The 14,228-nt window shown below is 53.8% G+C and overlaps 2 protein-coding genes and 1 non-coding gene across 9 annotated transcripts in view; 2 read left to right on the top strand and 1 right to left on the bottom strand.

Moving 5' to 3' along the window:
• Window positions 1-558: 558 nt before the first annotated feature.
• Window positions 559-629, top strand: TRNAG-CCC (transfer RNA glycine (anticodon CCC)). The gene has a single exon. It is a non-coding gene; the product is annotated as a tRNA-Gly (tRNA).
• Window positions 630-2,433: 1,804 nt separating this feature from the next.
• On the top strand, window positions 2,434-7,858 carry PCSK9 (proprotein convertase subtilisin/kexin type 9). Of its 2 annotated transcripts, none has more exons than XM_087730779.1 (12): window positions 2,434-2,638; window positions 2,729-2,917; window positions 3,055-3,178; window positions 3,381-3,514; window positions 4,142-4,283; window positions 4,387-4,583; window positions 4,736-4,919; window positions 5,220-5,390; window positions 5,600-5,748; window positions 5,862-6,027; window positions 6,284-6,465; window positions 6,812-7,858. In XM_087730779.1, exons 1-12 carry the CDS (start codon window positions 2,477-2,479, stop codon window positions 6,920-6,922), a joined length of 1,911 nt encoding a protein of 636 aa, XP_087586905.1. In that variant the 5' UTR covers window positions 2,434-2,476; the 3' UTR covers window positions 6,923-7,858. The 2 variants fall into 2 exon arrangements, with proteins under 2 accessions (XP_087586905.1, XP_087586904.1); XM_087730778.1 differs by having other exon boundaries at window positions 2,443-2,638; window positions 6,755-7,858.
• Window positions 7,858-14,228, bottom strand: part of USP24 (ubiquitin specific peptidase 24) — a 67,673-nt gene continuing 61,302 nt past the window's right edge. For 3 of the 6 annotated variants that reach the window (XM_087730772.1, XM_087730777.1, XM_087730775.1), the window contains 4 exons: window positions 14,070-14,145; window positions 12,866-12,952; window positions 12,415-12,525; window positions 7,858-12,246 (listed from right to left, as the gene is read on the bottom strand). In XM_087730772.1, the coding sequence (XP_087586898.1) occupies window positions 12,184-12,246; window positions 12,415-12,525; window positions 12,866-12,952; window positions 14,070-14,145 (337 nt within the window). In that variant the 3' untranslated portion in view covers window positions 7,858-12,183. Of the gene's footprint in view, window positions 12,247-12,414; window positions 12,526-12,865; window positions 12,953-14,069; window positions 14,146-14,228 lie in introns of those variants that run through there. The other 3 variants (XM_087730774.1, XM_087730776.1, XR_015698661.1) reach the window with 2 other exon arrangements.

Raw genomic sequence — 14,228 nt, 5'->3', positions numbered from 1 at the left:
GCTCGTATTGAGTGTAGGAGCCTTGTAGAGACCCGAAAGCTGTTGCCCACCTCGTGTCCTGGGACTCGCTCCCACTTTTGGCAGAAGAAAATTTTCAGAAGCATTTTCCTTGGGCGGGGGCAGAGGAGAGGGCCGAGACAGGGACTGGAGCCTCTCCCCCCACCCCGGGACCCTTCGGGCAGCTGGATTTGGGTCCCCGCATCCCTCGGCGAAGCATCCTTGCCGTGCCCGCCGGCGGGAGCACCCCGGGCGCAGAGGCCGCCGGGGCCGAAGGCTCAGCTCCCCCACGCTGGACGGGGTTAAACGTTGCGAGAAACGGGACATCCCTGCACGGCGTTACGAGCTGCGCCAAGCCCGAGGCCCCGGCCGCCGCTCGGCTCCCGGGGGGCACAGCGCCCGGCCGCTCGCCCCGCGTGTCCCCGGGGGAGCCCCGCGGCCGTGGGGCGCCCGCGGGGGGGCCGAGCGGGGGGAGGAGCTGGCGCCGCCGCCCGCGCAGCCCACGCGGGAGGGGGTCGCGCCGCGTGGCCTTGGTGGCGCGTGGGGCCCATGGATATCAGCGCACCAGTGGTGTAGTGGTATCATGCAAGATTCCCATTCTTGCGACCCGGGTTCGATTCCCGGCTGGTGCAACTCCACCGACTTGTACCTACACCTAGAAGCACTTGTCTGTGCTCTGACGTACTCTAAATGAGACTAAAGCCGTGTAAATAATGCGGTGTAAGGGTTTTTTGCCTCTTTTTCGCCCCCAGGCCTCCCGCTGTTGCAGCCACAGCAGGATGCGGGGGACCCCCGGCCCAGCATCAGCCTGCCCCCTGCCAGCCCTGCCCCAGAGCTCCGCGGCTCCCCGGGGTTGGAGGGCAGCAGGGGGTTTAGGTGCCCTTTCCCCCTTGTCGAGGTCTTCTCTGTTGCCTTTTCTGCTCTCTCCCTCCTCCCCCCTTTACACAGACACAGCCCGAGGGTACCGCTGCCCTCAGCAGCGGCAGGAATGGCTGCTAGAAGCTCCCCTGTGTGCCAGGATGGGACATGGATCGCTTCTCTGCAAGGTTCAAGTTTTTGGCTATTTCTGAGTACTTTTCCATGAAAAAAAAAATCTTTCTTCAGATATCCACTCCTTCCAGAGAGCTCCGGGGCTGGGCGTCAATCCCACTCCCTGTACAGGTGTTGGGGCCGGGTATTCATGCCAAGACCTCCCCGTGTTGCTCAGCACATGGGGTGCGTGTGGGGCTGGGGGGCCTTCTCCACCCCCTCCTCTTTGGGCTCTCCAGCCTTCCCTCGACACGGCTTGTCCCCTGTGCAAAAAGGAAGCGAGCGACTCTGCAGGGAGAGGGAGACTGTCCCCCTCGAAATGGGCTTCCCCAGTGCCCAGCTGCCCTGAAGGTGCCCCAGGGCATCAGCTCCGTCCTGCAGGAGGGCTTAGCGGAGCCTGATTAAGCTGAGCCGAAAATCAGGAGCGAGACTTGTCCCTGTGAGGAGCCTGCTGGACACCAGGCCCTGGCCATGTCAGCTCGCCGCGGCAGAGAGTGGGTGGCAAGTGGGCTCCGGTGTCCCCCCAGTTACCCAAACCAGGGTGCAGGCACCTACTCAAGGTCTCATTAAACATAACATATATACACCCGTATAAACCATACACATCCATATAAACCATACATATCCATATAAACCATGCATATAATTACAAAACATACATTCATATAAAACACATACCTCCATATAAAACATAAAAGCTCTGAGGAGCTTATAAATAGCCAGTAAAAAAAAAAAAAATCCCTATTTCTCTCAACAGCAAGGAGCAGGGAAGGGGTTTGCCGAAGGTCACTGGGGATGTCGGGGCAGCGTGGGAGCCCGGCGCTGCGGGAGGGAAGAGGTGGAAGGCAGCGGTGAGAGCCACGGGAAAGCACCAACCGCGTCCCGGAAAAATAATATTTGCAATGTGTGACGACTCTGTAAAAAATGCCTAAACAGGATTAGAGGCTTTCACGGAAATTTATCTCTGAAGTAAGCCAGTAAGAGGCACATAAAAGCTTTCAGCCCTTTCTGAAAATAGTCCTTGAGCGTCTGCGTTTTCCCTGCCAGAGCCCCCAGAGATGCACGGGGACTCGTGGGGGAATTTCGAGCTCGCCGGCGAGCCGAGGCGGGTGCGGGCAGCGCCGCCAGCTCCCCTCCTCTCCCCGCCAGCCCGCGCCGCGCCGCTTCCCCCGCGGCTGCCACCCACCCGCCCGGCGCCCCTTCCCGGCCGCGGCCCCGTTAATGGTTAACCCGCCCGGGTGGGCCGATGGGGCCGGCGGCGGTGGCGTGATCCCCGCCCCGCCGCGCCGGGCAAAGCCGCAGCGGCGGCTCCGCTTCGGCTCCTCGGCTCCGCGGCTCCGCTCCGGCTCCTCCGCGGGCGCGCAGCGGCTCCGCGCTCCGGGCCGCGCCGCGCTGAGGGGCTCGGCGGCCGCGGGCTCCTCGGAGCTCGCCGTCGGGGCTGCGGGCGGGCATGGCCCCGCGGGCGCTGGCGCTGCTGCTGGCGCTGCTGCTGGCGCCGGCGGCGGCGGAGCTGGCGGAGGAGCTGGTGCTGGCCCTGGGGGCGGCCGAGGAGGAGGCAGCCGCGGTCGGGGCCGCCCCGTCGGGGCCCGCCGCTTTCCATCGCGCCGCCAAGGTGAGGGGCGCGGGGCGGCGGGGGCGGCCGGGGCGGCCAGGCGTGCGTGCGCCCAAAAACCCAAGCCCGACGCTTGCGTCCCCGCTGCAGGCGTCGTGGCGGCTGCCCGGGCGCTACGTGGTGGTGCTGCGGCCGGGCGGCGGCGAGGCCGAGGTGCGAGGGACGGCGCGGCGGCTGCAGGCCCGGGCGGCTCGGCGGGGATACCTGACCGAGCTGCTGCACGTCTTCCACCTCCTGCCCGCCTTCCTGGTGAAGATGAGCAGTGACGTCTTGGACACGGTAGGACAGGTCCCAGGGCGGCGGGTCGTGGTGGGTGGCAGCAGCAGGGGTGGGCACTGGTGGGGGGTGGCAGCCCCAGCCTCGGGGGGGAACAGGAGCTTTGCCACCACGCTGGGCGCTGCACCTCCTCGCCACAGGCGCTGAAGCTGCCACACGTGGAGTACGTCGAGGAGGACGCCTACGTCTTTGCCCAGAGCATCCCCTGGAACCTGGGCAGAATTGTGCCGCCGCAGCCCAGCTCGGGCGCCTACAGCCCTCCCAGTAAGTGCTGGGGCGTGGGGGGAGGACCACGGGGGTTCGGGGAAGGGTCAGTGACCCTGTCCCCTCTCTTGATCTCAAGGGGATGGGGATATCCCCCTGCCCCATGGTGCTGCAGGTCTGGAGCTGCACTTTGGGAGCATCCCAGGTGGCCTGGGCTGACAGCAGCGGTGGTTGCCTTTCCCCCCGGCTGTGTCCCTGGTAGATAAAGGTGACCTGGTGGAGATTTACCTGCTGGACACCAGCGTGCAGAGCACCCATCGGGAGATAGAGGGCAGGGTGCTTGTGACCGACTTCGAGAGCATCCCCGAGGAGGACGGCACCCGCTTCCACAGGCAGGTGAGCGTCGAGGTGCTGCATGCTGCAGCCTGGCAAGAGCATTCCCCTGCACCCACCGAACCCTGAACAGGTTTGTGGGGCTTCCCATGACAGGAGAGTCACTCGGCCCATGGCAAAATGCTGAGCAGGACACACAGCAGCAGGAGCTGTGGCGCTGGGGGATGTTGGGACCCTCAGTATGGTCTATTTGGGGCTGTGGCTGAGCAGGGCAGGGCTCCTTTCTGGGGAAGGCAGGCTGGGGGGGCATGGGTGCATGTCAAGGTGTTGTTGCAAGAGGGAATTGAGGTCCACCCCACACCCGGGGCCACAAAGACTGTCTGCACCCTGTGGTGGGTGCTGGCGCTGCCTTGCATGGCTTGCACCACTGTGTGCGCAGGGGAGCCCAGCACCCGCACAGCCCCAGGGAAGGCTGGCTGCATCCTCCATCCTTTCTGCCAGCTTTTCTTCTTCTGCACAGTGTAATTTTTTATCTTCCCCCACCCCAAAATATTTTTGAAGATTTATTCTGCAGTGGGATTTAGCTGGTGCGAAGCACAAGGGGTGGGGTGGGATGGAGAGGACGCTGGGGTGTTGCAACCCTGCTTTGATGCAATGGGCTGGGGCGTAAAACCATGGTGCCTGTGCCAGGCCAGCAAGTGTGACAGCCACGGGACTCACATGGCCGGGGTGCTGAGCGGGCGCGATGCCGGCGTGGCCACGGGCGCCAATGTCCGCAGCCTCCGCGTGCTGAACTGCCAGGGGAAGGGCACCGTCAGTGGGACCCTCATCGGTGAGTCACCCCATGCCCCAGAGCGGAGTGCGCTCCCTCCCAGAGTCCCCTGCCTCGTCCCCATCCTGCGAAAGTGTCCTGTCCCTCATCTTGTCCCCCCCAGGGCTGGAGTTTATCAAGGCGACGCTGGAGGCTCAGCCCCACGCACCGCTGGTGGTGCTGCTGCCCTTCGCCGGCGCCTACAGCCGTGTGCTTAACACCGGCTGTCAGCGGATGGCACAGATGGGGGTGGTGATGGTCGCGGCTGCTGGTAACTACAAGGACGATGCCTGCCTGTACTCACCAGCATCTGAGCCGGAGGTATGGGCTGGGGGGGCTCCCTGAGGTGTAGGGGTGTGCGGGGACACGCTGCCCCCTCCCTAGGCTCATCCGCTCCAGCACCAAGTTGGCTGAGCGGGCTGGGGCTGCGCATCCTGTCCCGCCCACGTTCCCCTCCGTCACCACCCTGGCAGGTCATCACAGTTGGCGCCACCAACAGCGAGGACCAGCCCGCCTCCATCGGCACCCTGGGCACCAACTTTGGCCGCTGCGTGGACCTGTTTGCCCCGGGGGATGACATCATTGGTGCCTCCAGCGACTGCAGCACGTGCTTCACGGCGCAGAGCGGGACGTCACAGGCGGCCGCGCATGTGGCAGGCGAGCTGGGCTCTGGGGTGGTGGGCAGGGCTCGCTCTCCGCTTGCCCCAAGCTGTGCTGGCACTGGGCATGTGTCCCTGCAGGTGCAGGGCATCGGGGCTGCCTGTGCTGGGGACATTTTTATGTGCCACGGTTTCAGCACGTTTGGGTGCTGCAGCCAGCACAGAGCTCCCGCATCTTATGCATGTGGATGATGGGCTGCAGTGATTCCTTCTCCTGTCTCTCTGGAGTTGGGGGAGTCATGCACAGGCGGCTGCGTGGCCCCTGGTTCTCATTGCGGCCCCCCTGGTCTCTTGGCAGGCATCGCCGCCATGCTGCTCACCGCTGAGCCCCAGCTGAGCCTCACCGAGCTCCGGCAGCACCTCCTGCACTTCGCCACCAAGAATGTCATGGACATGGCATGGTTCCCTGAGGAGCAGCGGCTCCAGACACCCAACAGTGTGGCCGGGCTGCCCATCCAGCTGGGCATAGGTAAAGACCTTGGCTGCCTGCTGGGTGCCCGGCAGAGCTCTGCCCTTACCGGGGAAAGAAGAGGCATGTCCCTCCCTGGGCTGTGCTGGGGATGGCTAAGCCCGAGCATGGCTGTTTGCACGCAGAGGGTAGGGGGGAGTCCATGCCGTGGGCTCTGGGTGCTGCTGTGGGTGTCCATCCTGCCGCTGACGCCATCTGCCCCGTTGCAGATGAGCAGCTGTATTGCCGCTCGGTGTGGTCGGCGCGCTCAGGGCTCACCCGGCACGCCACGGCCGTGGCTCGCTGTGCCGGCACTGAGGAGATGCTCAGCTGCTCCAGCTTCTCCCACAGCGGCAGGCGGCTGGGGGAGCACATGGAGGTGAGCAGGGGGTGCGGAGACAGAAGTATGTCCCCCGGGGTGCCTGCTGGCCTCGGAGGGGCGTCTCCAGACCCCCAAGCACCCCCAATGATGCCCTGCTGCTCCGGCTGCAGGACAAGGACGGGCAGAAGCAGTGCGTGGCCCACAACGCTTTCCGGGGCCAGGGCGTCTACGCCATCGCCAGGTGCTGCACATGGCCCAGGGCCAAGTGCTGGATCAACGCTAGCTCCCTGGCGGCTGAGGGTGCCGGCTGCTCCCCGCAGGACCACGTGCTGACTGGTAATGCCCGACATGGTGGGTTACAGAGCCTTGAGCCAACACGCTGATGGCCGAGGGTGTTTCTTCCAGAAAAACTCTGGGACCTGGGGGTAAATGGGTGGGTGTGAGTGCTGAGGTGACAGGGAAGGGGGACATGTGCTGCATGCATGGAGGCAGGGAAGGCTCGGGGCTCAACCGGGACATCCCCTAGCGCCTGCATGTGCACTGGGATGCTGCCGCGGCCGCCCCACGCTGCCAGCCCCTCTCCCCTCGGCAGGGTGCAGTTTCCATTCCCCAGCCGCGGCGCTGGGTGACAGCGGCAGACCCGTCGCGGGGCCGGGGAGCGGGCCCAGCCACTGTGCCGGCAAGACGGAGGTAACGGCGCACGCCTTGTGCTGCCCCGCCGCCAGCCTCGAGTGCCGGGTGAAGGAGCGCACGTCCCTGGGCTCTGTGGAGAAGGTAGGGATGGTGCACGCTCCTCCACCGTGGTGGTGTCCTCCCCTCTGCTTGTCCCTCTGCCACCCTGATGGGGGGTCAGGTTGGCTTCGGCATCTCACTGCAGCCACTGCAACCCCAGCCTTCACTGGTGTCCCCAGTTGACCACCTGTAATGGGACACCTCATCCAGCTGGGGTCCAGTGGCTCAGTGTGACACTGGCCACATCACCCCGAGCCTAGGGACCACTGGGGATGGGCAGACCCCTGCCCCTTTGCTGACCTGTGGAGGATGACCTCTTCTCCCCCGTTAGGTGACGGTGTCCTGTGACGACGGCTGGACACTGACAGGCTGTAATGCCCATTCCCAGAGCCCCGGCACCATGGGAGCCTACGCTGTGGACGACACCTGCGTGGCAGCCAGCATCCCAGGCAGCAGCACAGCTGCGGTCATCGCCATTTGCTGCCGGAGCGAGCAGTAGGGATGGGCTGAGCCGGAGACGCAGCTGCCCTGGCCTGGTATGCCTGGCGTGGCAGGGATGGGTGCCTTGCTGGACCACCGCATCGCCGGCTTGGGTACCTTCCCGGGGCTGAGCTGCGGCTCCCTGGCACAGTCTATGCTCCGACACACGGCTGCTGACGACCTCCGCGCTTGGCCTGCTGTGATGGTGGGGTACAAGCTTGTCACCTTCTTGCACACAGTGGGGCTGAGACCCAAGGGGCTCTGCAAAAGCTCTCTAAGCAGTCCCCACGCAGCCGGAGCCCTGCCCCGTCACAGGAGCCATACCAGCATCCTTTCCCCACCGTGCGCGGGGTCTTTCTATAAATATCCTGACTGTACGAGCCGTCTGGAGGCTGTTTGTTGGTGTTGTCACCCAGCACATGACAAAACCACCACCTTTTAAAAAAAATTATTGTGATGAGGATTTCTCCTTTATTTCCTGTTTAGTTGCTCATTAGATGTCAGCTAATGCTGCTTAGCACCTGGGAAATCATAGTTTAGCCATTTTTGGACAGTTTTATCATTGCCTACTCATGTACCTAGGAGACGACTTTACTTTTTAGTCAAGTGTAAGGGCTCTAGTTTAAACAGTCTGCTTGTTTAATTAGATTTTAATCTGCGTCGCTACAGCGTCAGCTACTGCTTTGTTAGTGTTTTTTTTGTTAAGTCAAAGTTAATGATCTGCTGGTATTATGCACTGCTTTAACAGTTTCCCTTTCAGGGCTTCCCAAGACATATAGAACTGGCTGTAACTCCTTTTTAAAAAAAAAAAACAAAAACAAACCAACCCAAACCAGAAAGAAGAAAAAGCTTTCACAGTACTTTGGTTTTTACATTTGTACCTTAAATATTTATTTGAAATTTTATAAATAAACATTTTATAAATGTCTTTTTAAAATAAAATTCATAGACCAGCGCTCAGTAGAAATGATCCATCGTCTGGCTTCATGTACGTCCCCACGGGGAACCAGTCTGGAAGGGGGAGCTGGCACCCGTCCGGCAGGGATACTGCTCCCCGAAATGAGCTCTGCTTCTCTAGTGAGCCAGCCAGAGGCTGGGCTCTGATCCCTGCCTTCTCTAGTGAGCCAGCCAGAGGCCACCACCTCGGGCTCCGATCCCTGCCTCGGGTAGGAGGTGCCCCTGGGCAACCGCTGGCATGCTCAGAGGTCAGGCAGACAGCGTGGGCACCCTCACCTTGCCCACAGCTGGCCTGAGCTCTGGGACCGGGGCAGAGACCAGGGGCCGAGTCGTCTTGTCCCATGCACGCGCGAGAACAGAAGTTTGTTTTTAAAACAGTGGTGTAGGGCAAGAGCTTCCAGTTACGGAAACAAACCGTCATCAACTGCCCTTGTGCTTTTTGTTGCTGCTGCTAGTAACACTGGGCTTCACTCGATAAGTGTTGAACCCCAGAAAGAAGATACAGCATAGATGCTCAGGGAGAGATGCACAGCAGCAGAGAAAGCCACCAAAGCTGGGGCTCACTTTTTTGGGGTGATTAGCAGCCTCCTGGTACTACAACATATAATTTGTGTGGTGTTACCTGAGGATAGATGAAAAGATAAAGCTTGATACCACAAGCGCCAGGTTAACCTGTCAAACTTTGGCTATTCTGGGTTGGGTTTTTCCCCATCAAAAAGCCCCTTACAGATCCGTTACTCCAGCTTTAATTGGCAAGCAAAGACAGAGACCAAGGAGGAAGCACTACTTTGAAAGGTTTAAACTATTTCTAACCTGTTACCTAAAAGATGGTAAAAGCCAAACCCTCATCTAAGCATGTAATTACACAACACGTATATAATTACAGCCCATAACTTTATCAGCTATAATGTGAATTTTGCACAAAGAGGGAAAGAAAAAGGGATGCTAGCCTAAGAGCTCCTGAACAGCTTTGACACAGCTGGTTATTTTTCAGCATACTAGGCTGCAACCTCTCAAAACACCCATCAGATATTCCACCTCTGCCGACTTCCCCGCCAGAGGGGAAGATGCTGCTGCCTGCTCAGCTGCCGGCTCCCAGCAGGTGCGAGCACGTTCCCTGCACAGTCAGCCAGATACAGCTTTTACGGCTTAGTTCAAGCATACATAAGCCTGGTGGAAGGAAACAATACTAAAAGATTAGCCCTTGCTTAGAAGCTTGTATGTGGGTAGGCAGAAAAGCTTCCCTCATTCAGGAGAAAGCAGCGCTGATCCCACGTACACCGCAGACAGTCCTCTCCGCACACTGTCTGCAATACCCAGTCCACGCTCCCAGGACTGGCACTGCCACTGGAGAGCACAGGCTGGGTCATGCTTGAAATGTAAAAATCTTTGCCCTTAGAACGGAGGATAAAGGCACCTGTCAGGAAAGCAGAGCCGGGACAGCAGCCCTGTCTGTGGCTCCTAGCTCTGCTTACGAAGACAGCAGACAGATGAGCGGGGGAATACCAGCACCGTGGCACCGCTGCATGTCCAGCTTTCTGCACCTCGCACCAACAGAAAGGGCAGTATTAATTCAAGACCAGATCGCCTGCAAATCTTGCTATCTGACACACAAAAGCCGGTCTAATCCATGACTGCAAGCGTAGCCAGCGTAAATGATTCTGCTAAGAAGGTCAGGAGAAGAAACCGCACATGGATACAAATCTGACAGTGCACCAGAACATGCCACGGCATAAGGACACCCAGTGGCGCAGCTCCAAGGGCCGTTCAGCTGCTTCGATTTACTCTGGACGGGAGCCAAAATGGCAATCAGGGCAACCTCTCAGAGCTTATCATCTGCAGGACTGGCTTAAGAAGTTTCAAGATAAGAGGATCAACAAGACAACAGTGTAGCAGTGTATGCGCAGTCTAAAGATTACAATAGTTTTCTGTGAAAGGAATAACTTTATTCCATTGACCAGGAATCCCAAGACTGTTCATCAAGACTGCCTATTTTTCCAGTGCCCAATGTCTACGTATTAATCAGACCATATCTCCCCGAATGCTCACAGGCAGGCTGCGGCTGCTCTTCGCTGAACATTTTGTAAGCTGTATAAAAACATTGTCATCCAAAAAGATTGGCAGTAAAAATTACAACATAGAAATGCATCACAATTTACACAAAAACTAGTCTTGTTGAACTCTGTTTTCCAAAAAATAATCTTCAGCAGGTTCAAATGACAGCAGCTGGAAACAAAAATAATTGACCAAGTATCATCTTATTGCAAATTATAACCATTGACTTTGTACAAGCGTGAGCAGAACCATGAAAAAGTTTGTATTGGTTTCAAGTATACAGTGGTGATGACCCATCCTGATGCAATTCTCTTATCCATGCTTCTCTGGGCCTGTGGTAATTGAGGACGTTGTTTCCATAGGAAATAACAGGAACCTGAAGTGACAAGTGGTGCCAACCCATAGGAACATTACCAGCTTCTTCCATCACCATCACCGCTGCGTACTGACTTCTTGTGATGATTTATGACCCATTAACAAAGTACTAGGGATGGGGGAAGGAAGAAGGGGTATCTGTAAGAAATGATTTATTCAAAATTAATTTAAAACGTCACATTTAAAATGTCCCAGCACATTATCAGAAACATTTATAAAATGCTAACTCTGCCATGTGTCTATGAAAATGTTTGGAAAAGAAAGTGAGAGATTCACTACAATGCCACCCTTACTTCTTTGCACACGCAATTTATGACAACGGCTCTCTTAACCCGCAATAAGTTATAAAGCTGTACAGCTGAAATCAGATCGATGTTTACTTCCAACAGTGAAATGACTGGTTAATTTCAATATTAGTGCACAACAGTGAAAAGCTGTCTGCTGCTTCTTGTTTCAGCAACAGTATGTAAAAAGAAAAAAAGGCACTTTTTGGCTGGTTGTGCCTTTAACTTGGCAAATTTATCTATTCTGGAGGTACCCAGGCACTCCTTAAGATGTCCCCCATTTCTGTGCATGTTTGTTTACATAATTTTTTTTAAAGTAAGGCAGAATCCATAAATAAAGGCAAAAAGCAGTGCAGAAAATGTGACAAACGCAAAATGTACAAAAGATGAAGAGTTAGTTAGCGCAAAAGAAGCTAGTATCCAGAGCCAGAAATCACTGAACTGCACTTGACATGGAAAACAAAACCGTGCTCAAATCATCCCAACTGGTTTCCAGTTGTTTATGAGCAAATCAAAAGAGCTGTGATATTTTAAACGTTGCCTGGTCAAGTGAAAATACAAACAAAGCCAAATCATTCTCTCCCTGTGTTAAAATTGCTATAAAATCTGCACAACAGTGTCCCCAACTCATTCAAGGAATTATTCATCATATACAACCAATACCAACTTTCTCAGTAATTTCAAAGCATAAGCAAGTGATTGCAGATCACATGATTGAGACTACATTTTATTCAATATGTCTCCAAAGGTTAAAAAAATTTAATGAGTAAAACTGCAACAGAATTCCATCTTAAAGTGCTTTTTTCTTTTAAACTACTCATTAACTTTTTCTTTTTCTAAATTCACCAACATCCTTTAATAATAAACACTTGCATACCTAGAGAACAAAGCTTTTCTTTTATTGCCCTTCCCAATCGTCTGTGGTTTTCGGAAGGGTACCAGAAAAGACGACCCATTCCAGAGCTCCTTGACCAAACCATTCTGTAAGGAATCACTCTCCTTACAGAGCAATCTTGCTGATCCTTCTCAAAAAGAGCTTACAAATTAGCAGGGAGACATATTAAATACAGAAGTCCTTATGTAAACCCATTCTTTAACTAATATTTTACAATGAAATGTAAGTCATCACACATCTTTACAGAAATTTGAATATTCCTATTCAATATTATCGAAAGATTAAAAATTTGCCCTCCATACATAAGGGCAGTCTGTTTTTTTTTCCTGTATAAAAACCAAAAGAATTTTTTTTGCAGCATCACAGAAAAGCAACAGTTTTACATTCACTATTTAATGTTCACAGAAAAAGTCAACCACTAGCATGTGTGTATTTGATAAAATCTTCTTGACAAACTGTTTTCGGTGTCTGGACTGTCATAAGCTACTGCAGGTGAAGATGCAGTTTTCTAGAGCATTTATTGATCTGAAGCCTTCGTGGCTAAAAAATGCTTTTAGCTTTCAGGGAAACAACCTCCTCCAGCATTGCCTTCGATCCTATGAAGCCACTTCTCTTCCAGACTCTTCTAACGGCACAAGCAACGGGACTCCAGTTTCGGTAAGTACCAGGCATTAAATGTTTGAGTTGATCTGTTTTTGTGTTCATAGGTATCCTCTATGGGTCAACATCATCAAGGTCACTTTTAGGCTCACCAATCATCATAGGAGATTCTGAGCCCTTTCAATACACACAAGGGATGGGGAGAGAAAGATACAGGATGTTATTTTTGTAAGGCACACAATTATTTTGTCTACATTCAGTGATCGCTCTGACCCAACCCCCAGGAACGAGCTCTCTAACGGAGCAACGCAACAGAAAATAGACATGCCCTTATTTTATTGTTACCTGCTGCAGATGTCTCTCTCCGTTCTCGTTGGCTGGACTACTTTCTGATCCATTACTGCTTCCAGACTGATCTTTCTCATTCAGCAAGGCTGTGGCATAGGCCAGCGTGTCCTGAGTTGGAAACAGTCCAAGAGAGTGTCAGAGGCCATGGCGATATCTTCATCTCCTTATTACCATTATAATCATCATCATTATTATAAAAGTTGATTGTGAAACAATATAGCTGCTGTAGTGAGACAGTTCAGTCACCACAGGTAATTGTGAGGTACTGACAAATATCATTTAAGGATTGTTTTTTTCAGGAACAACCACAGCATCTGGGCTTCTAAAAGAAGAATGATTTTAAGTGCACTGGAATATGCTAAAGTTGCCAAAACCAAAGACGCTAACTGAACAGCAAAAAAGAAAATAATACAAGTTTAACATCGTCTCCCAAGACTGTGACACATACCTGTGCTGAAATAGTGCGCTGGAAGGTTTTTGCGGTTGATGTTTCATTGGATACATTACTCTGTGGAGCCCAATAATGTTCAGACATCTGCATAAAAAGCCAAGAGAGCCATAAAATTGCCATATGAGTTTTACACATGTAAAGCCTCATCCACCTGTGATGGTAGGTAAACTAACAAGTCTGGAAGAAGCTTCCTGAATCGTTTGGCAATGAGCTGGAGATCTGGGGCATAGACAAGCATGCACTTTTAATGCAGCCAGAAGAGTCAGAGAGGCTATTGCCCCCTCAGCTGAAAACTAGCAACCAGCTCCCTTTATTTGGTAACTGTACATGGGTGCAAGTTACTGGATGCCAGCTGAACAGTGGTGGATTTAGGGTTTACATGAGCCAGTACAAAGTAAAAATGGGTACAGCAGGACTATCCAGACCTGTCAGTTCGCTGTGTTTCAAGAGAAGAGTGGCAACAAGTTGTGCCAGCTGCACTGCAAGCATCTCACTAATTCTGCTTCCAGTATTGAGTACAGTACTAGTTTATGCATCTGACATCTGCCTGGCACCAACTGTCAGGACAGAAAGGCAGCCTGGAGCTGGGATACTATCGTGTTGTACATGCAGTGCGGGGAGACCAAGCATTGCCCTGCTTGACCGTAGGCAAACCTGGGCTAATTCTGCTGAGCTTTAAGTTTCCAAAGTGTCCTTGGGTATTTATTAAAGATGTGTTGGCCAACCTACGTTAAGTTTAGAAAGAAGAACAAAAAATATATGCGTGGGAGGAAAAAGCTGTATCTGTCAACAGCTATATTTTGTGCAAAGCTGCAGTGATTCTGCAAGGAATCCACTCATTTACGCATTCCCTTGCATTAACCTGCAGGCAACAGAAAAATTGCTTTTTTAGAAAAGTGAAACCTTCTAACATGAATACAGTGGCACTGAAAGCTTCCCACATGGCAAGGAATGATAATCATTCTGACCATTCACACTTGGTTTTATTCACTATACACACATCTATGCCTGAAACATGTGGGGGCCTACAGAAGTTCCTGCATGCATCAGATTTAGCTGCATCCAAACTGTCCTTGTAAAAAAAATGAAGTAGCTTGTATTTTGTCTTAAGAGTCATAAAGAGCCATATAGAGGATGGAGATGTCATAATTCTCATTGTAAACAAAGTGGCAGTCTTTCTGTAAAGTTACAGCCAAACTACCTTTTTCTGTAGCCACTGCACAGCCCAACTCCAGTGATGGGAATTCTCCTTGAAATAATCTTTTGCAGTAGGGCACCTTGGAAATTGAAATGACATTCGTTAGTCACGAACAAGGCATTCTGGCAAACTTAAAAAAAAAAATCCAAGGACTTCTCTTTC

Source organism: Nipponia nippon, unplaced genomic scaffold (assembly GCF_047370975.1).
Source record: "Nipponia nippon isolate SJK-2023a ecotype South Korea unplaced genomic scaffold, ASM4737097v1 scaffold_5, whole genome shotgun sequence".
NCBI classification, from domain to species: domain Eukaryota; kingdom Metazoa; phylum Chordata; class Aves; order Pelecaniformes; family Threskiornithidae; genus Nipponia; species Nipponia nippon.
The sequence above is the reverse complement of the archived record's forward strand: the minus strand, read 5'-3'. Positions and strand labels throughout refer to the sequence as shown.